The 27,053-nt window shown below is 47.6% G+C and overlaps 3 protein-coding genes across 3 annotated transcripts; 1 reads left to right on the forward strand and 2 right to left on the reverse strand.

The window, feature by feature from the left end:
• The first annotated feature begins 12,355 nt into the window (after nt 1-12,355).
• Nucleotides 12,356-13,626, forward strand: LOC125524946 (cytosolic sulfotransferase 5-like). Its single transcript, XM_048689975.1, has one exon. It carries the CDS (start codon nt 12,521-12,523, stop codon nt 13,559-13,561), a length of 1,041 nt encoding a protein of 346 aa, XP_048545932.1. The 5' UTR covers nt 12,356-12,520; the 3' UTR covers nt 13,562-13,626.
• Nucleotides 13,627-13,683: 57 nt separating this feature from the next.
• Nucleotides 13,684-14,361, reverse strand: LOC125524947 (16.0 kDa heat shock protein, peroxisomal-like). Its single transcript, XM_048689976.1, has one exon. The coding sequence runs from the start codon at nt 14,217-14,219 to the stop codon at nt 13,803-13,805; it is 417 nt and encodes a 138-aa protein (XP_048545933.1). The 5' UTR covers nt 14,220-14,361; the 3' UTR covers nt 13,684-13,802.
• A 9,612-nt stretch (nt 14,362-23,973) lies between these two features.
• Nucleotides 23,974-24,804, reverse strand: LOC125518999 (citrate-binding protein-like). The gene is made up of 2 exons (XM_048683884.1): nt 24,641-24,804; nt 23,974-24,486 (listed from the first exon to the last, which is right to left on the reverse strand). Exons 1-2 carry the CDS (start codon nt 24,802-24,804, stop codon nt 24,105-24,107), a joined length of 546 nt encoding a protein of 181 aa, XP_048539841.1. The 3' UTR covers nt 23,974-24,104.
• Nucleotides 24,805-27,053: the final 2,249 nt, after the last annotated feature.

The raw sequence follows: 27,053 nt of genomic DNA on the forward strand, positions 1-27,053 counted from the left end.
GCCTGGCCGGTTTAAACTTAGGATCTATAATAAGTGTGTGCTCAGCGAGCTCCCTCGGTACACCCGGCATGTCAGAAGGCTTCCATGCAAAGATGTCCCAGTTCTCACGGATGAACTCGATGAGCGCGCTTTCCTATTTGGGATCCAGGTTAGCGCTAATACTGAACTGCTTGGATGAATCGCCAGCAACAAAGTCAACCATCTTAGTGTCTGTGGCCGATTTAAACTTCAATGCCGGATCATGCTCTGTAGTTAGTTTTTTCAAAGAAGTCATGTCGGCCGGATCAACCTTGTCTTTATAGAACTTTAGCTCCTCTGTGGCACAAACCAACTCAGCGTAAGCCGCATCACCTTCTTCACACTCGAAAGTGATCTTCCTGCTCCCATCTACTGTGATGGTCCCCTTGTGACTCGGCATCTTAAGTTGTAAATAAACATAACACGGCCTCGCCATGAACTTAGCATAAGCCAGACGCCCGAACAGGGCATGATACGGACTCTTGATTTTCACCACCTCAAAAGTCAATGTCTCTGACCTTGAATCATGATCATCTCCAAAAGCCACCTCTAGGGCTATCTTGCCCACTGGATACGCAGACTTACCGGGCACCACACCATGAAAAATGGTGTTCGACGGTTTAAGATTCTTATCTGTCAACCCCATACGGCGGAAGGTATCATAATAAAGAATATTGATACTGCTTCCCCCATCCATAAGGACCTTGGTGAACTTATACCCCCCCCCCCAACTTGAGGTGCCACCACTAAGGCCAGATGACCCAGATTATCAACCTGGCGTGGGTGATCCTCTCGACTCCATAAAATGGGTTGCTCAGACCAGCGCAGATACTGAGGCACTGCCGGTTCAACAGAGTTTACGGCCCTCTTGTGAAGCTTCTGATCGCGTTTACACAAGCTAGTGGTAAAGACATGATACTGCCCGCTATTCAACTGCTTTGGATTGCTCTGATAACCCGACTGCTGCTGCTACTGATTCCCCTGATGGTTATAACCCCCTTGATTGCCCTGGTTCCCTTGGTGGCCATGTCTGGTTTGATTGCCTTGGAATCCTGAACCGGAGGTGCCACCTCCATAACCCGGCCCATGAAAACCGCCTCCTGAACCGCTGGGCGGGCCATTGTCATATTGAAACATATTGGAATTATTGAACTCCCGCATAATGAAACAATCCTTCCAAAGATGTGAAGCTGGCCTTTCCTTCGATCCGTGCTTCGGACAAGGTTGATTTAACAGGCGCTCCAGATTGGGGCCTGACCCTCCGCCCCTCTGGGACTGTTTACCCTTACGACGCTGGCCGTTGTCCTGAGCATTGGTGTTAGCCACAAAGTCCAAACTATTGTCTGCCTTGCACTTACCATTATTCCCATGGCCTGTTGGATTGTGCTGCTGCCCCTTGTTATTGCCGTTCTTTTTCCCTTTCCCCGTTTTTTCATCCTCAAACTCGGGGTCTTTGGTACTATCTGAATCGGCGTATGTCACCAAAGCAGCCATAAGGGTTGACATATCATTGCAATGACGCTTGAGCCTCCCTGGCTTTAGTTTTAATTGCATAAACCGGCAGTTGCCCTCCAACATCAAAAATTTTGTATCTGCATTAATGTGGTCTGATGAATGCAAAATAGCTGAGACTCGCTTCACCCAATGCGTCGTAGACTCCCCCTCCTCTTGAACACAAGCGGCTAGGTCCACAATTGACATAGGCTGCTTACATGTATCTTTGAAATTCTGGATAAACCGGTGTTTTAACTCAGCCCATGACCCGACAGAGTTAGCTGGTAAGCTCTTTAACCAAGTTCGAGTTGTCCCCTCCAACACCATGGTGAAGTGTTTAGCACACACCGCTTCATCCACGTCCAACATCTCCATCGCCATCTCATAACTCTCCACCCATAACTCCGGATGTAAATCGGCGGTGTAATTGGGCACCTTACGAGGGCCTTTAAAATCCTTGGGCAGTCGTACATTACACAAAGTGGGGGTAAGACACAGCACCCCTAAAGAACTGAAGACCACGCCTGGCTCCACTAAGGCGGTAGGGCGAACCGGAGTAGTTTGACGAGAGATGTGCAGAGCTGCTAACTCGGCTTCTTGACGTGCACGACCATGATCCACCACATCATGCGCATTAGCACCACCACCTGTCGGGTTGTGCCCTCGCGGTGAGTTACGGTGACGTGCACTGCTTGATACGGCCGGTTCATCCTCAATGTGCCTGCTGTAGCTCCGACTCGGACGGGGGGTGGAATGAATCCTCTCGCGACTATGCGAATAAGCCCGTTGCTGGTTTAAAGCTGTTTGAAGGAGCTCTCTGGCCCGTCGTGTCTCAATCGCCACTGGTGACTCGCCGTCAGTTGGGAGGGCTGCCAATCGTGAAGCGGCGGCCATAATGTTATCCAACGGGTTGGAGTAATGCCCCGGGGGCATCGGAACATACTGCGGCACAATGTTGTTCTGACGAGGCAGGTTCATCGTGGGCGGCTGAACCGGCGCTCCTGTTCCCGGTGCCTCCGTCCGGTTTACCACTGGTTGGTTACTCGTTCCTGCTCCTGGCGTGTTGAAGAGATTTCTCGGTTCATAGCCCAGCGGGAGGTGCGACCGGTATCTCCTCCTCATGACATCATCTGAAGCATTCTGATCCAGCCTAAGCCGGTAGGCCCAGGCTTCTAACTCGGCCCATTCTGTAGCCATCCTGGCGTTCTCTGCTGCCAGGTCCGCTTTAGCCTGAGTTATCTGATCCTTCACCTTTGCAATCTCCGCGTTGTGATGATCCCAGTTTGCTGCTTCCACCTCTGCTGCCAGCAATGTTGCCAAGGCGTCGAATAAATCAGACAAAACCTGAGCCGGAGGCGGTTCTGAGCCCCCTGCTCCCGCCGGCATTGCTGTTGCTGAACCGGAGAGCATTGCCGCGGCGGCAGAAGAGTGTTGCGCTGGTTGTGTACCGGCCATGAAGACCGCGACCCGGTTTGACAGATCGAGGAGGTCCGGAATACTGTTGCCATCGGAACCTCCGCTAATCCGGCCATCCTGCAGTTGATACAGGGACTCGGTTTCTCCGGTTGAAGACTCGTCATAGGAACAGATAAGGGTTTCTCCATCAGATGCTGGTCCATCCTCATACTCTGCTCCATGGATGACACCTACGAAAACATGCCTTGCTGCAGGCTGAACCGGGGCAGGGCATGCACGCTGAGCCGTCTCGATGATGTCGGTGCAGGTGTCCGGCTCAGGGCCCGGTTCGCTGACCTTGCCGATGAAGACGTGAATTCCACCATAGGGGACCCGGTACCCGTATTGGATCGAACTGGCCTCGGTACCCTACCCTGCATCGTCGATGTAGAGCTTGCCGCGACGACTCTTTGCCTTCCGGCCCACAGCGTATACCTTGAGTCCTTCGAAGCTGCCCTTCAAGAACTCGAAACCATCGTGTGATAGCCCCACGGTGGGCGCCAACTGTCGTGGGTTTGTCACGGCAGATGTCCTCGTGAAAGGACTTAGTCGTGGAGCCATCGCTACGGGTTAGCTTAAAGGGGTTAAACCAGACAAGGGACACGAGGGTTTTTATACTAGTTCGGCCCCTTTGATGAAGGTAAAAGCCTATGTCTAGTTGTGTTTGGTATTACTGGGGTTTCGATGACCAGGGAGCGAATCCGCTTGCCTGGCTCTCGAGTTGTTGTGTGTTGTCCCTAAACCGCTGTCGGGTCGTCCCTTTATATACATAGGTTGACGCCCGCCGGTTTATAGAGTCCCGAGGCCGGATCATAAACGTGTCCGACTCGGTCTCTATCCTTCCTATCTTACAATGCAAGTTACATGGGAAAGTCGGTTTACATCTACAGGCCTTAACTCGCCTTTGGACCTTGGGCCTTCATAAAGCGCCACCATCCTTACGTCTTCATGGGCTTCTAATCTTCATGGAGTTAATCCGGCTACTCCTGACCGGTTTACGTCCAGTAGTAATATCCCCAACACCATGCATTGCCCTTTCTCACCTTGAGAGTTGGTGCAAACTTCACCGGTGCATCTAAACCCCGTGATATGATACACTCTATCACACATAAGCCTCCTTATATCTTCCTCAAAACAGCCATCATACCTACCTATTATGGCATTTCCATAGCCATTCCGAGATATATTGCCATGCAACTTTCCACCGTTCCATTTATTATGACACGCATCATCATTGTCATATTGCCTTGCATGATCATGTAGTTAACATCGTATTTGTGGCAAAGCCACAATGCTTAATTTTTCATACATGTCAGTCTTGATTCATCGCATATCCCAGTACACCGCTGGAGGCATTCACATAGAGTCATATTTTGTTCTAAGTGTCGAGTTCTAATTCTTGAGTTGTAAATAAAAAAACTGTGATGATCATCATTAGAGCATTGTCCCATGTGAGGAAAGGATGATGGAGACTATGATTCCCCCAAGTCGGATGAGACTCCGGACAAAAAAAAGAGGCCATAAAAAAGAGAGAAAGGAAGGCCCAAATAAAAAATGAGAGAAAAAGAGAGAAGGGACAATGTTACTATCCTTTTTCCACACTTGTGCTTCAAAGTAGCACCATGATCTTCATGATAGAGAGTCTCTTATTTTGTCACTTTCATATACTAGTGCGAATTTTTCATTATAGAACTTGGCTTGTATATTCCAATGATGGGCTTCCTCAAATGCCCTTGGTCTTCATGAGCAAGCAAGTTGGATGCACACCCACTTAGTTTCTTTGATGATCTATCATATATTTATAGCTCTAGTGCATTTGTTGCATGGCAATCCCTACTCCTTGCATTGGCATCAATCGGTTGGCATCTCCATAGCCCATTGATTAGCCGCGTCAATGTGAGACTTTCTCCCTTTTTGTCTTCTCACACAACCTCAATCATTATATTCTATTCCACCCATAGTGCTATGTCCATGGCTCGTGCTCATATATTGCGTAAAAGTTGAAAGAGTTTGAAAAGGCTATGTATGAAACAATTGCTTGGCTTGACATCGGTGTTGTGCATGATGAGAGCATTTTGTGTGACGAAAATGTGGCATGGCCAAACTATATGATTTTGTAGGGATAAGCTTTCTTTGGCTATGTTATTTTGATAAGACATAATTGCTTGGTTAGCATACTTGGAGTATTATTATTTTTATGTCAACATTGAAATTTTATCTTGAATCTTTCGGATCTGAACATTCATGCCACAATAGAGAAAATTACATTGAAGAATATGCTAGAAAGCATTCCACATCAAAAATTCTGTTTTTATCATTTACCTACTCGAGGACGAGCAGGAATTAAGCTTGGGGATGCTTGATACGTCTCCAACGTATGTATAATTTTTGATTGTTCCATGCTATTATATATTCTGTTTTGTATGTTTAATGGGCTTTATTATACACTTCTATATTATTTTTGGGACTAACCTATTAACCCAAGACCCAGTGCAAATTGCTGTTTTTTTCCTATTTCGGTGTTTCGCAGAAAAGGAATATCAAACGGAGTCCAAACGGAATGAAACCTTCCGGAACATGATTTTTGGAACAAACGTGATCCAGAGGACTTGGAGTGGACGTCAAGAAACAACCGAGGAGGCCACGAGGCAGGGGGCGTGCCTACCCCATAGGCGCGCCCTCCCCCCTCGTGGGCCCCTGGTGGCTCAACCGACCTACTTTTTCCTCCTATATATACTCATATACCCTGAAAACATCCAGGAGCACCACGAAACCCTATTTCCACCGCCGCAACCTTCTGTACCTAAGAGATCCCATGTTGGGGCCTTTTCCGGAGCTCCACCGGAGGGGGCATTGATCACGGGGGCCTCTACATCAACTCCATGGCCCCTCCGATAATGTGTGAGTAGTTTACTTCATACCTTCGGGTCCATAGTTATTAGCTAGATGGCTTCTTCTCTCTCTCTTTGGATCTCAATACAAAGTTCTCCTCAATTTTCTTGGAGATCTATTCGATGTAAATCTTTTTGCGGCGTGTTTGTCGAGATCCGATGAATTGTGGGTTTATGATCAAGTCTATCTATGAACAATATTTGATTCTTCTCTAAAATCGTTTATGTATGATTGGTTATCTTTGCAAGTCTCTTCAAATTATCAGTTTGGTTTGGCCTACTAGATTGATCTTTCTTTGCAATGGGAGAAGTGCTTAGCTATGGGTTCAATCTTGCGGTGCTCGATCCCAGTGACAGAAAGGGAAACGACACATATTGTATTGTTGCCATCGGGGATAAAAAGATGAGGATTATATCATATTGCTTGAGTTTATCACTCTACATCATGTCATATTACCTAATGTGTTACTCTGTTCTTATGAACTTAATACTCTAGATGCATGCTGGATAGCGGTCGATGTGTGGAGTAATAGTAGTAGATGCAGGCAGGAGTCGGTCTACTTGTCACGGACGTGATGCCTATATACATGATCATGCCTAGATATTCTCATAATCATTCGCTTTTCTATCAATTGCTCGACAGTAATTTGTTCACCCATCGTATTACTTATGCTATCTTGAGAGAAGCCACTAGTGAAACCTATGGCCCCTGGGTCTATTCTCCATTATATTAATCTTCCGTCAACAAGCTATTTCAATTACCTTTTATTTTGCAACCTTTACTTTTAATCTTTGCCATAAAAATACCAAAAATATTATCTTATCATCTCTATCAGATCTCACTCCCGTAAGTGACCGTGAAGGGATTGACAACCCCTTTATCACGTTGGTTGTGAGGTTCTTATTTGTTTGTGTAGTACGAGGGACTTGCGTGTGGCCTCCTACTGGATTGATACATTGGTTCTCAAAAACTGAGGGAAATACTTACGCTACTTTGTTGCATCACCCTTTCCTCTTCAAGGGAAAACCAATGCAGTGCTCAAGAGGTAGCAATGCCCAGTCCCGAAATAAAAACTGAATTTAATTTATGTTGCCAAATAATAAATTCCTTGGAAAGTGTTGGTATGGAGGGCAACCGTGGATACGGCTATCCATGGAAAGTGAAAGTATTGTTGAAAAGGAATAAAGTTTATTTTCTGTTTGGAAACCGCCTATGATATATCTAAGCATGGAAAGTGTTGGGAACTCTAAGTCGTTTTCGTTGGTGGGAAGGATACACCTGCCAAAATGTTTTTATCTCTAAGTTTTTCTCTTTGAGCTCTGGCACCTCTACAAATCCCTACTTCCCTCTACGAAGGGCCTTTCTTTTACTTTATGCAATTTTTTTTTGAATTTGAGTCTTCATCTTCTCTTATAAAAGCACCAACTAGGAGACAATATGATCATACTTGAGTATTGGGTGTAACTAATATGCGAGTGTGTTTCACGAATGGATCAATGATTGAGCATAATGGGCTAGGGATAACTTGTTTCAACGTTGATATTTTGGAAGACATGGTAGCTTGTTGATATGCTTGAGTATTTAAATTATCATGTCAAAACTAGAGTATTACTTTGAACAATATAAAAGTCCAAATTTCCATGCTATAAAGAAAGAATATGATATGACATGTTAGGCAGCATTCCACATCAAAAATTCTGTTTTTATCACTTACCTACTTGAGGACGAGTAGGAGTTAAACTTGGGGATGCTGATACGTCTCCAATGTATCTATAATTTTTTATTGTTCCATGTTGGTATATTATCAATCTTGAATGTTTTATAATCATTTTATAGTCATTTTATTTCATTTTTTGATACTAACTTATTGACATAGTGCCAAGTGCCTGTTGCTGTTTTTTCCATGATTTTTTACATCGCGGAAAATCAATACCAAACGGAGTCCAAATGCCACGAAACTTTACGGAGATTTTTTTATGGACCAGAAGACACATAATGGGCCCTGGCTGCGCCTGGGGGTGCTCCGAGGAGAGAACAACCCATCGGGGCGCGCCAGGAGGCCCAGGCGTGCCCTGGTGGGTTGTGCCCACCTAGGGTGCCTCCCGGACCGCCTATTTACTCTATAAATGCCCCAATATTCCCAAAACCCTAGGGGAGTCGACGAAATATTCATCCATCCGCCGCAGAGTCCAGAACCACCAGATCCAATCTAGACACCATCTCGGATGGGGTTCACCACCTCCATTGGTGCCTCTCCGATGATGCGTGAGTAGTTCTTTTAGACCTTTGGGTCCGTAGTTAGTAGCTAGATGGCTCTCTCTCTCTCTCTCTCTCTCTCTCTTTGAATTCTCAATACGATGGTCTCTTGGAGATCCATATGATGTAACTCTTTTGTGGTGTGTTTGTTGGGATCAATGAACTTTGGGTTTATGATCAGATCTATCTTTTTATATCCATGAAAGTATTTGAGTTTCTTTGATCTATTTTATGCATGATCTCTTATAGCCTCGTATTTCTTTTTCGATTTGTTTGGCCAACTAGATCTATTTATTTTGCAATGGGAAGAGGTGCTTTGTAGTGGGTTCGATCTTACGGTGCTTGATCCCAGTGACAGAAGGGGAACCGACATGTATGTATCGTTGCTACTAAGGATAAAACAATGGGGTCTATCTCTAGATAGATAGATCTTGTCTACATCATGTCATCATTCTTATTGCATTACCTCGTTTCTTCATGAACTTAATACACTAGATGCATGCTGGATAGCAGTCGATGTGTAGAGTAATAGTAGTAGATGCAGGCGAGTAATAGTAGTAGATGCAGGCAGGAGTCGATCTACTAATCTTGGACGTGATGCCTATGTAATGATCATTGTCTGGATATCGTCATGATTACTTGAAGTTCTATCAATTGCCCAACAGTAATTTGTTCACCCACCGTTTGCTATTTTTCTCGAGAGAAGCCACTAGTGAAACATACGCCCCCAAGTCTCTTTCTCATATTATTTGTCTTTGCGATTTATTTTCCTTTACTTTTATTTTCAGATCTATTAAACGAAAAATACAAAAATACCTTGCTGCAATTTATTCTTATTTATTTTATTTGGCGTTCAATCTATCAATCTACTACAATTTATCTCACATCCGTTTGCCTATCTTGAGGCGCTATACCCGGAAGGGATTGACAGCCCTCTTTAACACGTCGGGTTGCGAGGATTTGTTATCTATGTGTGGGTGCTGTTTATGTTGTGTTGCTTGGTTCTCCTAGTTCGATAATCTTAGTTTCATATCTGAGGAAAATATCTACAACCGTTGTGCTGCATCATCCATTTCTCTTTAAGAAAATACCGACGTAGCTTCAAGCCGCATCAGACACTCCCGCCCTTATAAATTGTGTTATGCCTCCACAACCGATGCGGGACTAAATCCAACAGCCTGGACATGGACGCTGGCAGTTTGGGTCACTACGACATTTTCCAGGTTTTAAATATGGAGAACCTATCCAGCGTCGAGGCAGTGGAAGGCATCCCGGAGCTCCAGCAGGCTGGGTTGAACGTCTTTACGCATGCCGTTGCAAAGCCACAACGGTTAGTAGGTGAGGAGGGGCCCTAGGGACGTCTACTACCTCTCTAACGTTGAGTGCATTCTTCATGCACCAATGCATGCGTCTCCTAGGTTGGCTAGAAGCACACTTTCTAAGAGCATCTCCAACAGGCGTGTTAAACAGGCGTCGCGTCGTAAAATCGCCCGTTTTAGCGCGCGCGCGCAACCCGGCGGATGGCTCCAGTGGGCCCGCAATAGCCACACGCGCGGTATAAGAAGTTGGGCGCGCGCGTGGAAGCGGTACCTCGCGCGGTGTATTTGCGGCGCCCGCTTCCGCACGCGGCACACTCGACGCTCACGCTGCGCGCTCTTCTTCTCCCCCTCCAAAGCCCCGCGCGCGCCAGCACCGGCGACCCGCACCCATGGACGCACGCGCCGGCACCCCGCTCACCCCGTCCTATAGCCGCGACCCCCCCCCCCCCCCCCCCCCCCCCCCCCCCCCCCCCCCCCCCCCCGCCCCCGTCGCCGCCGCCGCCACAAACCCTAGCCCAAGTGGCGTTGGCCTCGCCGCCGCCGGAGCTCCTCCGACGAGCGGCCTCGCGCGCGGCCTCTTCATGCCGCCGCGGATGACCTCGGCGGCGGGTGGCGTCGCGCCGGCGCCGACCCGAGGAAAGGAGGTTGGCGGCCGAGGAGAGGAGGGTGGCGGCCGAGGAGAGGAAGGTGGCTTTGGAGGAGAGGAATGTGAGCAATGAGGAGCGAACTAGGTTGTTGGAATGGGAGAAGCACTTGTTCTTCTTGGACACAACTAACCTCAATGCGGTGCAAAAGGAGTATGTCAATCTTGCCCAACAAGAAGTCTTGATCCAAAAAAGAGCCATGGTTCGTGCAATGGATGGCGGTGGCCTCGGCGCCATGGGTGGCGGTGGCCTCGGCGCCATGGGTGCCATGGGTGGCTTCGGAGGTACCGTGGGCGGTTTAGGTGCAATGGGAGGCATGGCTGGCTTTGGAGCACCCCCCGACGCTATGGCCACGATGGGAGGCATGAGTTTTGCTTCTCTCATGGGAGGCATGGGTGCACCTCCGGCCGCCATGGACGGAATGTCTTTCGATGAGCCTCCTCGCACACATTCCCATGAAGATGCCGTTGAAGATCTTGCCAACACCGTCGGAGCTTCACGTGATGCGGTGCGCGAGAGGGAGGAAGATTCATCTTCGAAGGCGGAAGAATCGTCTTCCGAAGATGAGGACGAGGACGAAGACGAGGACGAGGACAAGGAATGATGTGTCTTTCCTTTGTGTATTGAACTTGATTTGCATTTTGAACTTGGTTGGATAAACTTGTGTGCATGATTTTAAACTTGTGGGCATGAACTTCATCAACTTGTTTGTGTGAAATTTTTATTGTGTTGAAAATGTTCATCATTTTGTGTTGAAAAATGCCATATGCAATGCACCGGCGGGTCGCGCGCGCAGCATTTTGGCGCGCTGCTGAAGCGACGCGCGCACTGCATTTTAGCGCAGCCGTTGGAGCCAGCGCTGCGCGCCGCGCCAAACCAGCCGATGCGCGCGCGGCATATGTGTTTTTTACGCGCGGCGCGACCGGCGCCTGTTGGAGATGCTCTAACAATTGGATATGCAAGTATAATTGTTAGCCTCACCATCCTACTCCAGGATTGTGTTTTTGCCATGATCTTTTATGTTGTTAGTATTCCACTGACAATTTGTAATATATATAACTATACACAAACGTGTCCTAATCATTTTAATCTTCTAGCAGATTAATTAACCATTCGTTTTTCTCTACTTGATTGAAGATCTCTTATCTTTTTTTTCTTCTAAAATCTACTTCCTTTAGGATTTAGCAAATGCAATGCAAATGGTGTGAACTTATACACTCTTTTTATGTAAAAATTTGTAGTTGTTTTTGCACGTTTATTAAATGTGTTGCCCTCTAAAATCTATATAATCCTTGCTACTGGCCAAGCTTTTAGCGAATTGTGAAAGATCACTATATTACTTAGTTCATTTAATCCCAAAACAGTTGGCTATCTTCCTTGTGATTTAAAAGATTAGGTTCTAGAAGCTGTGAATATTTGCAAGCATGGATATTTTTAGTGTAGACATGTGAGTGAGCAATCATAATGTCACTAGAAAAAGAAGAAAAATATATTTATAATTATACATCAAGCTTGACACATACCTATTTTGCCTTAACTATCAAGAGAAAAGATTATTTGCATCATTAATCAGTCTCTTCTATGTTTCAGATTACCAAACACCGGTGGCTTAGTTTAAAGAAGATCACGGAATCTCCATATTGGAGATCAGTGACACCTAGGCTGGAGAACAACGGACTGTGCAGACATAACTTTCAAGCTGGCCCCGCCATTCTACTTGCACCGGAGGGAGTACATTATTCTGGGTTGGGCTGTAATAATACTAAAATTCATGCTAGAATTCTAGGTTTCACTCCGACTTGCACTGTCATGCTAGAATTTTAGTATTAAGAAACCTACATGGTATTTGATCAAGTCATATTTTAATATTAGATACATCCGTATCTAGACAAATCTAAAACAAAAAATTTAGAACGGAGAGAGTACATTATTTTGGGTTGGGCTGCAACGCCTTTTCTTAAAATAAACATCAATTATCTGTGAACATTCGCAAATAGACATGTCATTTACGAACGTTTTAGATGTCGAGTCTACTACTCTACTTGTTGACAATTTCCTCAGAAACGGCAATTTCTTCTCTTTTTTTAGGAAAGAAGAAACTTTTGGCGGCAAAAAATTGCAAGATTTGCCATCTCCTACTAGGTAAAGTAACAAAAAACAAACCCCAAGGAAAATCATCAAAGTGCAAAGGAATCGGTAGCGGAATCACATTCCATTTATTTTTAATGACGCGCGATCCGCGCTCGGAACATTCTGCTCGGGTCACAATGATATAGAGCATGTCACCGCTGCGGTTGCACAGACCTTATCAACCACCTGTCCTCAACACTAGTTTTTGGTGTTGATACTCGGTAGTTGCGGTTGCACAGACCTTATCAACCACCTGTCCTCAACACTAGTTTTTGGTGTTGATACTCGGTAGTTCAGCTCCAACTCCAATCCATGGCGACCAACGCAGCTAGTGCTCCGGCAGGCCCTGTCCCGTTCAAGGATGTTGTCGTGGACAACGTCGACCTGGTCACCACCATGCCGGCGGAGAGGTATTCGAAAGACGACGGCGATGTCCTGGTATCGGCGCTGCCGAGCAAGCTGGTGGCCGGCAGCACCAACTCCCAGCGCATGCTCCGCTGCTACCAGGGCTTCTGGCTGCCGGAGTCATTCGTGCCGGCGGCCATCGGCCTCCATCGCCGCTTCGTACCCCGCCCCAACGACGTCATCATCGCCAGCCTGCCCAAGTGCGGCACGACGTGGCTCAACGCCCTGGCGTTCGCCACGATGGCGCGCCGCTCTTACCCGCCCGCCGGCGCCGACCACCCACTCCTCCGCCTCAGCCCGCACCAGTGCGTGCCTTTTCTGGACGCTCTCCTCGCCGGAGGCGGCCGGGAGGCCAGGCTCGACGCGCTCCCGTCCCCGCGCCTCATGTATACGCACATGCCGCAGACGATGCTGCCGCGCGCCGGCGGCTGCAGGGTCGTGTACATCTGCAGGGAGCCAAAGGACACCGCCGTCTCGCTATGGCATTTCCGCCGCAGCATACACCCGGAGCTCTCTTTCGCCGACACCTTCGAGTCCATCTGCGGCGGCGCCAACCCGTACGGGCCGTTCTGGGACCACATCCTCGGGTACTGGCGCGCGAGCGAGTCGGGCCCGGAGAACGTGCTCTTCTTGAGGTACGAGGAGCTGCTGCGGGACCCCGCCGAGAACGTGAGAAAGCTCGCGCGGTTCGTTGGCATGCCGTTCTCCCAGGCGGAGGAGGAGGCCGGCGTCGTCCGCGGCATCGTCGAGCTCTGCAGCCTCGAGAGCCTGAAGAACCAGGAGGTGAACAGGAATGGGTACATGGACGGCCTCAAGTTCCCTCGCAAGGCCCTCTTCCGGAAGGGCGTGGCCGGCGACTGGGTGAACCACATGACGCCGGAGATGGCGCGCCGCATGGACGAGATCGTCGCCGACAAGCTCCGCGCCACGGGGCTCACATTCCAGTGAACCCAGAGAAATCAAAATTTCTGCAGTGTCGCGACGAGATCAATTTTATCATTTCCGTAACTTTATTACTACCCAAATGTTTCAGTTTATCATAAGCAAGCATACACGATCACGCTTCCGCATCACACGATATTCATCAGATTACTTTATTCAGATCACAACTTCACAAGTGAAACGCACACCGCTCGTATACACACCGACAGCGCAGTAACAGTATTCCTGAACCCAGTCCATGGCGGCCTCACAGCTTGCTGGAGACCGCGATGGGCCTGGTCCGGGGCCGTGCCGGAGCGGGCTCCTTGGGCACGACGACGGTGAGCACGCCGTTGTCGACGCTGGCCCTGATCTGCTCCACCCTGACGTGCTCCGGCAGCGCCACCTCCCGCGCGAACTCCGTCTTCCCGCGCTCCGCCACGTGCCACACTGCCTCTTCCTCGTTTCCCTCCTTCCCCTTCTCCTTCGCCGCGCCCCTGACGCTGAGCACGTTGCCGTCCTCCACCTGGATCTTGACGTCGTCCTTGCCCAGCCCCGGGACGTTGATCCGGAGGACGTGGGAGGTCGGGGTCTCCACCCAGTCCATGGCCGCCGTGGCGGAGGCCAAGGGGCGGGCGTAGAGGAGCCGCCGGAAGGGGCTTCCCCCGAAGAAGAGGTCCGCCATTGATTGGAACGGGAGAGCTAGCTCGGATGGGATCGGCTGGGACTGCAGTTGAGAATCGCACGGTTGGGAATTGGTGTTGGGGTCTCGGCGTCGGCGAGGTGGAAAAATGGCGAAGGGGCTGGAACGATGGGGGCAATAAATCAGGAAGGGTTTGCGGCGTCGACGTCAGAGCGATGGTTCGAGAGGCACGGAGAGAAGGAGCGACTCGCTGGATGACGGTGTAGTAGATGGGAGAAGCTTCTGGAGTATGTATGTATGGGTAAAGCTTCGATTTTTTTTTTAAAACTATGTTATTTTTTGTAGCAATTTCGGAAATTATAGGACGTAATGCAAAAAAACCAAAACTAGTAGCCCGTCGGCCATTCTTTGTCGAAGGACAAGAGGAGCGCATCGTCGAAGGGCAAGAGGGCTGCATCAACGGAGGATGACGATGATGACTTCATATAGTATGTAAGATGTATTCCAGTTGTATCGTTTCATTCAGATGTATTTGCATTATTAGTTTGTATTGTATTATTGTAGGGCATTATGTTCTATCTGAATTTCATTTTGTAGTATGTAAAATATATTGCACAAGTTCAGCCGCACCGTTTAATTCAGATGTACTTGTATCTTAATTATCGGTTGTAGTCTATTTGGAAATGTAACTGGAATAAGAATGCGAATTAATAGTAATATGTCTCTCGCATACATAAAACAATATATGTCTCCTGATCACATAGAAGCAAGTGCGATAGTAAGACATACATGAAGCATGTCTCATATATAAACACTGACACACAGCTGCGAATAGTCTGAAACTAACATAGATAATGAGTCATACATAGATAGATAAGCATATCACTGCGGGGGACGACGACGAGTCTGGGTCTTCCTCGGGCGAGGACCGGAAGGCGATAAGCGCTGAGGCGGTGGACGAGGCTCGCGATAACCACGACCATAGTTAACCTCGTCTGTCACGGTCTGTGTCTCCTGCGTCGGTGGTGGTGGTGGAGTGTGAAACACTGTCTGCGAGAAGTCATAAATGTTTGTAGCTTGGTCATCATCCTCGCGGTCGCCCTCAAAGTACGAAGCACCACCACTAAGGATCGGTGACTGCTTTGAATGCATGAACGGTTGCGACTGGTTGCCGCCTGCGGTAAAGTAAAATTGATACAAATGCATGAACGAAGCACCACCAGTAAGCATCAGTGACTGCTGAGAATGCAAGAACGATTACTACACTGTTCAAAAGAATGTAGTGAGTAGTGTTACCTAGATTCATCTGCTGATGCTAGTAAGCGCTCCCTAGCTGTGAAGGAGGTGGCTCATGCCAGGAAGAGCTCCCTGGCTGTGAAGGAGGTGGCTCATGCCAGGAAGAGCTCCCTGGCTGTGAAGGAGGTGGCTCATGCCAGGAAGATCTCCCTGGCTGTGAAGGAGGTGGCTCATGCTAGGAAGAGCTCCCTGGCTGTGAAGGAGGTGGCTCATGCCAGGAAGAGCTCCCTGGCTGTGAAGGAGGTGGCTCATGCCAGGAAGATCTCCCTGGCTGTGAAGGAGGTGGCTCATGCTAGGAAGAGCTCCCTGGCTGTGAAGGAGGTGGCTCATGCCAGAAAGATCTCCCTGGCTGTGAAGGAGGTGGCTCATGCCAGGAAGAGCTCCCTGGCTGTGAAGGAGGTGGCTCATGCCAGGAAGATCTCCCTGGCTGTGAAGGATGAGGTTCTGCACGGTGCACAGAGGGTCGTGGTTCTGAACGATGCACGGAGGGTCATGGTTCTGAATGTTGTACAGAGGGACGTGGCGGACGATGTGCTGGAGGAGGAAGTGCAACATCCGAAGTCCGTCTACATGTAACAACTGCGTAAATCCCGCGTAGGTTGTCATCAAGATGCCTCAACCATGAGACGCCCTCTCGCGGTGGGATAGTTTCTCCCCTCTGAAAGCGCCGCATTAAAGCGGAAACCTCCTCTCGCGCCTGTAGTGTCAAGTCACCCTGTACACAAAGAGTGAACCAATTATATCCTCGTTGTATGATAGACACCACGAATAGACAACCAAGCGAATATGTCCAGATTAACAAAAGACTTAACATATGAGAACCAAGGCATTTACCGCGTGGTGTCTGGTTCCCACAACAGAGGCAGTTGGGTACATATCGCTGGTGAGAGGGGCTTCGATCTGATCAGGAGCAGCTGATGGAACCAAGTAGATCCTCGTTGTATGCCGGTAACGCTGCAGATACAACCCGAACATATCCCAGTTAAAGGGCCGAACCTCACCCCAGATATTTGTCGCAGCGGTAGTCCATTCGTCAACGTAAGGGGTAATGCTCTCAAGCCAATAAGCCATGGACTTGTTTCCTCCTAGGCGACTGTCCCTGAGATTGACATGTGCGATACATGATTAGGTATATTATGAATGCAGAGCTGCCAACTAAAATAGTATTAGTACTTACTTGTGCACGTGGTCTGGCAAGTATGGAAAATCTGAAATCTCAGACTGTTGATATAGACCGAACTGTCTCATCACCCTATGAAAAGACATCTCCTCAACCGTCACGTCGAACACCAACTTGGCCTTGGTCATCCAAAAGTGCCGATCTCTAGTGCACAATCCAGAAATCCCAACTGGGTACCTCGATGATATAGCCTGAGGCAAGTATGGCTCCCAAATAACTTGATCCTCGTGCAAACTATCAAACTGCGTCATGAAGGACGGGTAGCATCCCCTAACCTAAGTATGCGCAAACTGTCTCTGTGCATGACAACAAATAAGCATTAGTAATACTATTGAATGGCAAGAAATAATTGAATTAATTGTTACTTAATATAAAAGTACCTCTCGCCGTGTCCAAACAGATCCCATAGTAGGTAAGTCGCCGATAGCAGGCACATAAGTCCCAGCTAAGTCCTCCAAACCAAAAGGTTTATCAACGTAGACATAGGGTCGTCCAATAGGGAATCTCTCGTATGACCAGAGCTGCAACAATAATGGACATCCAACAAGACTAGATTTTCTAGACTTCAACAAGCAAGCTTTGCACAGGCCTCTGTACGTAGCCGCTAACACAGCAGAACCAAAACTCCTCTGTAGAATATCCGCAGGGCAACGTGCGTCAGCTATCTCTCGTGCAATACCGATGAGTCGTGCATCGACAGTGGTCACGTGGTTCTCCGTAAACATTGTCTTGCCGAAATGCCAAAGAATATATGCCTCTAGGGACCGGTCAGTCTGTGCCTCTGACAACTGAACGTCGGGATGTCCTAACGAGACAATCTACATAGAAACGTAATAATTGTATGAACATCGGACAACTAAAAAACAACATTTGTTTAAGTGGCCGTGATGGTTACCTGAAACTGGCTCAACCATCTAGAAAGAGGTCCATGAGGATCATTCTCTATGGCCCTAGGCAAGCGGGACTGCAGCCAAAAAACGAGTCGGCATCGCTGCTTGCCACCCAGATTCTGCCTCTAAGGGACCTATGGCAGCACCGGCCAGAGGTAATCCCAACAAGTAAGACACATCCTGTAAAGTAGGCACCATCTCTCCCCAGGGAAAGTGAAACGTATGTGTCTCTGGTCTCCATCTATCTACTAAGCAGGTAAGGAGTGACTTGTCGTAAGAGAAACATTTCACTTGCCTCTTGTGTAACTGCAATGGTTCACCTGCCTCATCTAAGTCCGGACCATCAATCCACTCATCCAATGTACCCTCAACCAGCGGTGCCAAGGGTAGAAGTCCAGCCCAACTTAACCTACAAAATAAAGAGATTGTTAGTGGTTATGAAAAGTATGTCAAACATAGTAAGTCATTATATGGACTCCATTATATGCACACATACCTATCAACCCATGAATCGTGTATCAGCCAGTTAGTCTTTGGGGTACGAGTGACCAACACGTCTAAGTTGTTGCCCGCTTCCGTAAGGGCGCCCTAGTGCTTTCTATCGATGTTACCATTAAGCAACGGATACGAAGACATATCTGCAATTCAAACAACAAATCTCAGGTGCAAATAAAACATAGTACGACATATTACAAATTATAACATAGTCCTGACATATTACGAATTAAAACATAGTCCTGTTACAAATTAAAACATAGTCCTGACATATTCATATTAAACACCACATACTAACACATTATATAGCTTGTGAGTTATTTCTTCCTCGTCCGCCCCTTCGGCTCGACTGCACGACCACGTTCGCGCCTCTTGCTCCTGTTGTCGGCAGCCGTCGATGTGGAGGCACTCGTCGATGCGGAAGCACCCTTTGTTTTCAGGTCGGGACAATATTCCATCCTATGCCCATAGCCGCGCATACAACATTGTCTGGTTGCTCACCAGCTTCAGACTGGTCATATCGTTCGGATGCGATGGGCCTTTCGTCTGCCTTGTTTCGCCGAAGGTCTGGATGCGGGATGTATACTCTCTCACCGTCGTTTACCTTGTGAAATTGCCGACGACTCTAAACCCTGTCATCTTCGCCTGTCCAGTGTTTGAGCACTGCTCTTTTAAATAGTATGGGACACGAAAGGATATAGCATCCAACTGAATCTGGCCACAGGCAGCAACACATGAGAGCAAGGTAGTGCAACAACTTCGGTTTGTTGCATGTACACTCAACACGTTGGATAAAATTCCGATCCAATTTTTACCTCGTGTGTCTTCACCTCATTTTCAGAACAAAACCATCGGTAGAAGCTAAACCTCATATACCTCTTTCTGATTCCCTATTGAGTCTGACACTGTGCTTCTTTGCTTTCTCTATCTTCTTTTGCCATATATTCCATGACACGGCTACAATAAGGTGTGTTCTGATTATCTTCATATGCTTCTTTGCTAACTGTGCTTTCCTTTCTGAAATATCTCAAAGTGGCCATGGAATACAGCTCACAATAGCTGTGAGTGCATGCTCTATTCCTCTCAAGCACAAAGTTATACACCTGGCAAGATTGGTTGTCATGTGGCATACCTAGCTCCATGTGTGTCATGCAGGCAAAGACCAATTCATTGGAGGCTCTTCTCTATCCACTCAGAAAAATTCTTTATTGCCTTCCCTTCTTTCTCTTAGTATTAGGAGGGTCATTGCTGGCAAGTCACAAAGACCAACTGGCTCCTCTAGCTCCGCGATGAGTGCTGCTAATTTCCTGATCTTTCTTCATTTTTTCCTCGTCGGACCTGCTTTAGTAAACTCATCTAAGTTTTGACCAAATAAATTCGTATTTCGTTGCTGGGCTCTGCTGCATAATTTTTTGAACAAGTTCATCAACCGCTTGTTCTTGAACTGTGAGAAAAAATTAGCCCCAAGATGGCGCATGCACCACCGGCTCTGCAAGTCCCTCCAAGGTGTTGGTTCGTCATCTGCTGGATTACGAAGTGTCTTCACGGCCTTCAATATACCAGCATGTCTGTCATGAATGACACACACGTTTGGTCGGTCCTTCACGATGGCAATTTTCACTTGCGGAAGAACCATACCCAGCTGAGAAAGTTCTCACCCTCCACAAATGCCATGGCAAGTGGGATGATTTGATTGTTCCCGTCCACACCAATAGCAGTCAGGATTTGCCCTCTATAACTGACCGGTCAGGAATGTACCATCCACAAACATAACAGGAGGACAATGCCGGAAAGCTTCGATGCACATAGCAAAAGAGAAGAACACTCGTTTCAACACCTTGAAATCTGGTATACTCAACCTCATGTGTTGTACGTTCACATAAGTGCCGGGATTCCTCTCCTTCAGTATGCCAGGAGACGGACAACATTATCATATGAGTCGAAGAACGTCCCAAACCTTTCCTCCATAGCCTTCTGCTTAGCCCTCCAAGCCTTCCCATAAGGAATGACATAATTCCATCTGACCTTCACTGCTGTCTGGATGTGTTTTGCTTCCATATCTTTCTTCTCTACTATCTCAGTATACATGAGTTGCGCAATGAGACTTGAAGTCAGGTTCGGATGCTTCACCAGCAGGTTCTTCCTCACACAATTATGTGGGACGACAATGGTGACAACCCAGTGGATGTCATACTTCGGCACGTGCCCGTGCACCTTCCAGGACAACCTGTTACAACACATTTCACGGTATAGTTTGTTGGACTTGATATGTGTGTCTTGAAAACCCTCTGCGTAGACATAGCCCACTTTATCACCGCATACTTCAATTTTTCTTGTATCAAACATAGCCCCTATTTGTACTTGGTTCAGATTATACTGCCATGGAGTCTCATGGCCATCGTTCACCGTAAGGCGGTGGATATGTCCTGCTCCCATGCAGAAGGAATCGGTACCTCAACTTCATCCTCAGAATTTTCAGAATCCAGTTCCTCCACCAATCCATCCTCGTCCTCTTCCTCCATCACCCTCTGCATTTCATCCCCTTCCTCATCCCCATCAGCAAAACCAAAACCAGCTAATATTATCGACTGGCTACTCTGCCCAGTATCAGGACCACAAACATTGTGTGGCACAGTCTGACTCTTTCTCGGTTGGCTAGCATCACATCTTGTGGCTGGACCGGATAAAACAATCTCGTTAGCCACTTCACTGCCTTGGCCGGGTTCATACCCCCTGTGGAGTTGTACGGTATTCTCCTCCTTCGGCACAGGTTGCACAAGTGCATATGGGTGGATTCTTCGGTCTCGGCAGCGTCTTAACAGGACAACCAATGCTGCTCCTATCTACCGGCATCAACTCCCACTTGACATTTTTAACAGGATTTGGTCACAATGCATGAATACTGACGGAACATACTTCAGGATCCAGCCCGAAACTAGTTGTCAACCAGTACTTCAACTGTCTAATGTCCAGTCTGTCCGGGTCTGCTAGTGTCATGAGCCATTTTTAAACTCGCTAAGATCAACCCCCAACTCATTATATCGAACATTACCAGCGCCGTAGTAAACTTCAGATTTACTGATTCAGACATTTTCACCTGTCAGACATTGTCATCCTCTCATTAATCAAAAGACTAATATTACCCGTTACACTAACTATGCACTAAAATGCCTCACAAATATATTAACACTGCACTTCACAATATGACTTATCTAAACTAATTAAAATATACAATTCAGAGAAAATTTGTCATGGCATGGTTATACCTTCGAAGCGTGTGTCCCTAGCTTCTTGCTCCTCTCTTTCACTCAGTGGCACCGGCCACCTCGCGGAGTACTTGCACCACAGGACAACGGCAGCGCCGCCCCTCGACGACCGGAGGCTCAACTCCGGTCACCCCCCAAGCCGCACCTCCTCGTCCACAGCAGCTGCTCCTCCTCACCACCACCTCCTTCCCAACCACACCTTCTCCACCCCACCATGGCTCCTCCCTCCAAACGTAGAAAAAACTATCCCATACCCCAAAAAAACACCGTAGGCTGTTGGAGAATGGTATCATCTATCTATTCTGTGTCTTGGATGTGAAAATGGGTGCAAAGTGGTGGAGATCGGCGCGGGCTTGTGAGGTTACAGAGAAGAACGAGAGAGAGAGGAGGAAACAGAGTGCGAGCAGCCAGAGGAAGGAGACGGCCTGGCAAGCCTTATCCCGAACTCTTCGGTCAACTCCTGGCCGAAGAGCTTTTCGGCCACTCCTGGCTGAAGAGCTTTTCGGCCCCCAGCTGGCCGAAAAGAGCCCACTTCGGCCGCGCGTGGGCCGAAGCTACGATTTTCGGCCGGCCCGCCACCGACACCACCTCTTCGGCCCAGCCGAGCCTTACTTCAGTCAAAGCCTGGACGAAAAGTCCTTTTCGGCCAAACCCGAGCCGAAAACAACCTCTTCGGCCAGCGCGAGGCCGATGGGGTCATAGTTTTGATTTTTTTTCGCGTTTAGTGCTATAGTTTCCGAATTTGCTGCACAAAAAGTTATAGTTTTGAAAAAAAAATCTAAAGCTTCTGGAGTATGTATGGTCTGAACTCGTCTCGGGTTGCTTATCCAAACAGAATAAATTGCACAAAAGCATCACTTTAAAGACTAAATTAGCAGAAAACACTATGTTATAGAAGTATTTTTTGTTGCAGAAAGCATCATGTCTACCGTCATCTTTTTGCAAATAACACTGATCGACAGATTTGCGGTCTTGGTTTAAAGAAGCTATAATGCTAATGAAGTAGTGGGTTCTGGGGGCTAATCATGGTAAAATTAAAAACTTTCCTTGCGTGGTTTGATTTTATTCGCAAGAATCGTCCCATAATGTCAATGTGTCCACAAGGAGGAATATGTATGCATTCTACTCTTGTTACTTATGCTCGATTGGGTCATAATCCTTTTACTCTTGCCATTTGTATAGTACTTGAATGTGTTCAGTTGTTAAAAGGCTAAGTGATTTGCAATGTTCTGTGTATGTATTCTCCTAATTTCATTAGAGAAGTCAAGCCATTATTATAATTTAACTATACTTGTCCATGGTTTATAACAAATACATTTTTGGTTTTATTCATGAACAAGACATTTTATATGAAGCGAGACAATGATTCATGCATCTTCCTAATTTCATGACCTACTGTTATATGAAGCGAGTTTTTGGTGTAGCAAGGTAGTCCAATCCTTTTTGTAGCAAAGGACGGGCCGGAACAGTTTTTTATAATACGCAAAGCGTTCTTGAGGACACACGAGAATTTTATCTAGTCACTTTCATCATATTTGTTTGATTCGTGTTTGCTACTTTGATAGTATGATATATGAGTGTGGTTGCAACTGATTATTTATCGATGCTTGTGATTCTCTTCGTATTTGTGACATATGGCACCCTTTCTTATATTGTTGCACTCATGAAATAATGAAATTTAATTGTAATATCAAGTTTTCTGGCCAGTAACTAGGAATTTTACTGTTGATGCTTTGGCTAGAGAACATGGTATTGACATGGATGGTTCACCAAGTACTTGATTCTTCATTTGTACTCTCTTCATTCCATAATGTAGTGTGCCGACATCTTTCGAGATTTAAGTTTCATCATAAATTTAACCAACGTGGACGACTGCTGTGGGAGCAAAATTATACCATTGAAGCTCTCGCAACGGTCGCCCATGTTGGTTAAATTTATGGTCAAACTTAAATTCAAAAAGTGCGGGCGCACTACATTACAGAATAAAGGGAGTATGAAAAATCATTTTCATTGCAGTTCATTTTGATTGGCTCAGCTATAACATGGTCTAATGTGAGAAAGAGAACACCAGTACTGGTTTAATTTACTATTTTAATTTTGAGTGACGGGTGATGTCTGGATGGTGTGTACTGAATTGTTGTGTACTACATGGTGCGTGGTGTGTGTATTGTGGTGTTGGTTACGAGGGGGGGGGGGGGGGGGGGGGGGATGTTTTAGGTGCTCCCCTGATATGAGCTACCGCGAGCCGTTGGATCAGAGATCCAAGGGTTCACGGCCTAGCTCCTGGACTTGCGCGCATATCGAAGATTCATGGAGGATCATTTTACAAAGTAGCAAGAGCTCTACCTGCAGCCATTGGGGAGCTCGTATCACGGAAGCACCGAAGCTCCTGTATCATCTGACACTCTCACTGGTGCGTGGTGCACGCTGGACCTGATTCGCTTTTGAACGTGGTGCATCACTCGATTGGTTATCACTTTCAAGGATAACGCTAAAAATGTTTTTATCTTGAATTCTTGATTGGTTTCTACTCCAGCTTTTCGAAGAAGAACCTCATTCACACATAACAAGTAATAGAATGTACATATGGTCAAAATAATAGAATGTACATTACAAAGAATATTGCACACACCTGCAAAAAAAAATATTGCACGCATATACTTATAAAATACACATCCTCGTATATACATGATAATAAATAAATATGTACTATCCTAAAAAAAATACGTACTACTGAACTCCATGCATAAACAGTACAAACATAGTCACTCCATCAACATACATAAACACACAAATAATTCTAATCTTTCTTGAGGATTTTGACGTCCTTCCAGCGGGACTCCATGCGGCTGGACTCCTGGCGCTGCCCGTACACGCCGAACTTGAAGTAGTGCGAGTGGCCGCCGCGGCCCTGGACGTGCAACTTCTGCTCGCCGTCGATGTACACGGTGAGTGTCGATGCATCGACGTCGTGGACTACGTTCAGCCGGAACCATCTGTCATAGATGGCATCCTCGACGAGCTGCCGGTTGTAGTACCGCAGTGCGCCATCGTAGACGTGCAGCATGAGCGTGCTGGCGGCCTCGCCGGCGCCAAACACCTGCATGATACATACTCCCGTGGTGCCGGAGGGGACGTACCCGTAGGCCTCGAACTGCCACGCCGGAGCTGTAGTCGTAGCCCTGCAGGTACGAAGAAGAGAGTAGCAAAAGCAATCAGTAAGGAAACTAAATCTTGAATACATAGTAAATGAGTAATGACTAATGACATGGTAATTAACTTACTGCCATCCTGATCTCAGTTCTTGGTTTGGTATGACTCTGGCGGGCATGTGGCTTGTCAGAGGAGAGCACCCAGAGCTTCCGCACGGTGCCGTCGAAGCTGTAGCGTGCACCGCTGGACTCGTCGAACGGGCGCTGCAGCGCGAAGTTGCTTTCGCTGAGCCTCACCGCAGTGAACCCATCCGCCGGGTCCCCGGTACTGGGTGCCCGTGCGTCCATGGCCGCAACGCATGACCAGGAAGCCAAGAAGACAAGCAGGGAAACACTAATCCAAAAGAGAGCGCGAGGAGCCATGTGTACAGTGTCCTCTATAGTACTATGTGTGTAGCTTCTGCTTTGTCTTGAATTGTGCTCTGGATGCAGAGAATTGTGATGATGAGATGGGTGGGACTAATCAAGTTCCCTCTGGTTTATATAGGCCTTAGCGATCTATGAGTCTACTAGGTAGGATAGGAGAATCCACAGCTTAATTAAATAGTAGTAGTGCTCTCGTGAACTTTAATTAGACGCAGAGGATACGTTGGACGCATGCAGCTTGAGTTGTCCAACGTGATACTGACTGACTTCTGAGTAGGTAACGTGAACAGGCGGCAATTAGCATTAGCGGTACCTTGTTATTTTTGTTTTACCGACGGGAATTCAACCCTCCTACGTGGTAATAAATCTGCTGTATGTCTAGGTGAACACGGTGGTTCAATTTTGGATGACAGCAAGGAGTCAAACAATGTAAATTATTCTTCAGCTCGACGGAGGATAGTTGAGTTTTTACCTGACATTTTTTACACGTACGTGCAGTGCATGCGTAAGGAGTAAATTGCATAAAACCACTGCTTTAAAGGCTAGGTTTGCGAAAAACATTACAATACATTTCTTTTTGCAGAAAACATCATGTCTTCAGTAATCTTTTTGCAAAAACCACTGATCGGCGGATTTGGCTCGGTTAAGCACGCTTATGACAGTTGGGGCTCCTTTTTGCCTATGTGGTGTAACATTTCATGCTAGGTCAATTCTAATCCAATTTTACAAACTAGTACACACATTTTACATAGACACCCCTAAAGCAAAAAAGAAAAAATGCAATCAGATCCTCGCCACAGGTTGGGGCGGTCATCGCAGCCTGCGCTGGGCACCTCCTCGTGCAGGAGGCCAAATCGGGGCAGCGACGACATCCCTCGTCGGATCCGGCAGCCGGCGCTGGGCGCCTTCTCGTGCTGGAGGCCAATCGGGGCGGCGGCTTGGCATACCTCGCCGGATCCGGCAACCGTCGATGGGCGTCTCTTCGCGGAGGCCAAATCGGGGCGGTGGCGCAGCCTCCCTCGCCGGATCCGGATGTGGCGGTGCTGGGGGCAGAACGGGGCGACATAGCAGCGCGGCATCCCTCGCCGGAGGTGCGACGCCTGGAGCGCGTGCGGGAACCGCCGTCTGCAGCTCATCTCGAGGGGCGCAGGGAGCGTTGGGGCCTGCTCGAGGTGGGCCCTTACCCTCCTGGACGGTGCATGGCGGCGGTGGCACGGTTGAGCAGAGGCGGGCGCGGCTGGCAGAGGCTGGAGCGCGGTGGGGCAGGGAGGTGAGCACGGCGTGGCTGGCGGATGGTGGTGGCCGGCGCCATTGAGGCGGCTGACTGTGTGGCAGGACATGGGAAGGGCCTGGGCAACACATGGGAGAAAACTTGCGGGTGTTTTAGTTTTTTTACCGTGTAACGTTGTCTTGGGTAAAATGTTATGCCATGTCAGCAAAAAATGGGACCTATCTGTCATAATCTTACTTAACAGCGCAAGATCCGTCGATCAGTGATTTTTGAAAAAGATTACCGTAGATGTGTTGTTTTCTGAAAAAAAAATATTATAGTGTTTTTTGCAAACCTAGCCTTTAAAATGGTGGTTTTGTGCAATTTACTCTATGCGTAAAAGACTTCTAGTAGAAATAGCGTGAGGGTAAAATACATCCGTGCCCACCCATGCACACCTACATATAGAAATAGATGTGTGGAAGAAAGTCCCAATCGTAGTTTTACTTTCATCCTCTTCGCGAAAGCGGCTGTTCCTTGCGACCTCAGCTGCCCTTGGGAGAACTTATTGGGAGAGACAGTGTGAGCATCGGATCCTTGAACTCTGAAGAAATGTAAGTTCGTCACTCTCAAAGCACTCTGTTAAAATCACTGAATATCGGTTCGACCTCTCGACAATTGTGGGATGTCGATCTCAGATACAACAGACATCACGCGGGACTACGGGCCCTCAAAACGTCCGCAAGCATCTGGACGCTGCAAGCCAATCAATGCGGGGATATATTTGTCCGCAGACGAGTCAACATGTATGTTTTTTTGTAAAATGGAAGCAAACAAATTGGGGGTATGAACCTCGGCTATATAGGACTCCAACACCCTTGGCGCACCCAAAACAAAGGTGGAGCCCGCACTCGTACTTTTGAGGTGCCACCCCTATTTCCCCATCTCCCCACTCATCACC

This window comes from Triticum urartu, chromosome 7 (genome assembly GCF_003073215.2).
Source record: "Triticum urartu cultivar G1812 chromosome 7, Tu2.1, whole genome shotgun sequence".
Lineage (NCBI taxonomy): Eukaryota > Viridiplantae > Streptophyta > Magnoliopsida > Poales > Poaceae > Triticum > Triticum urartu.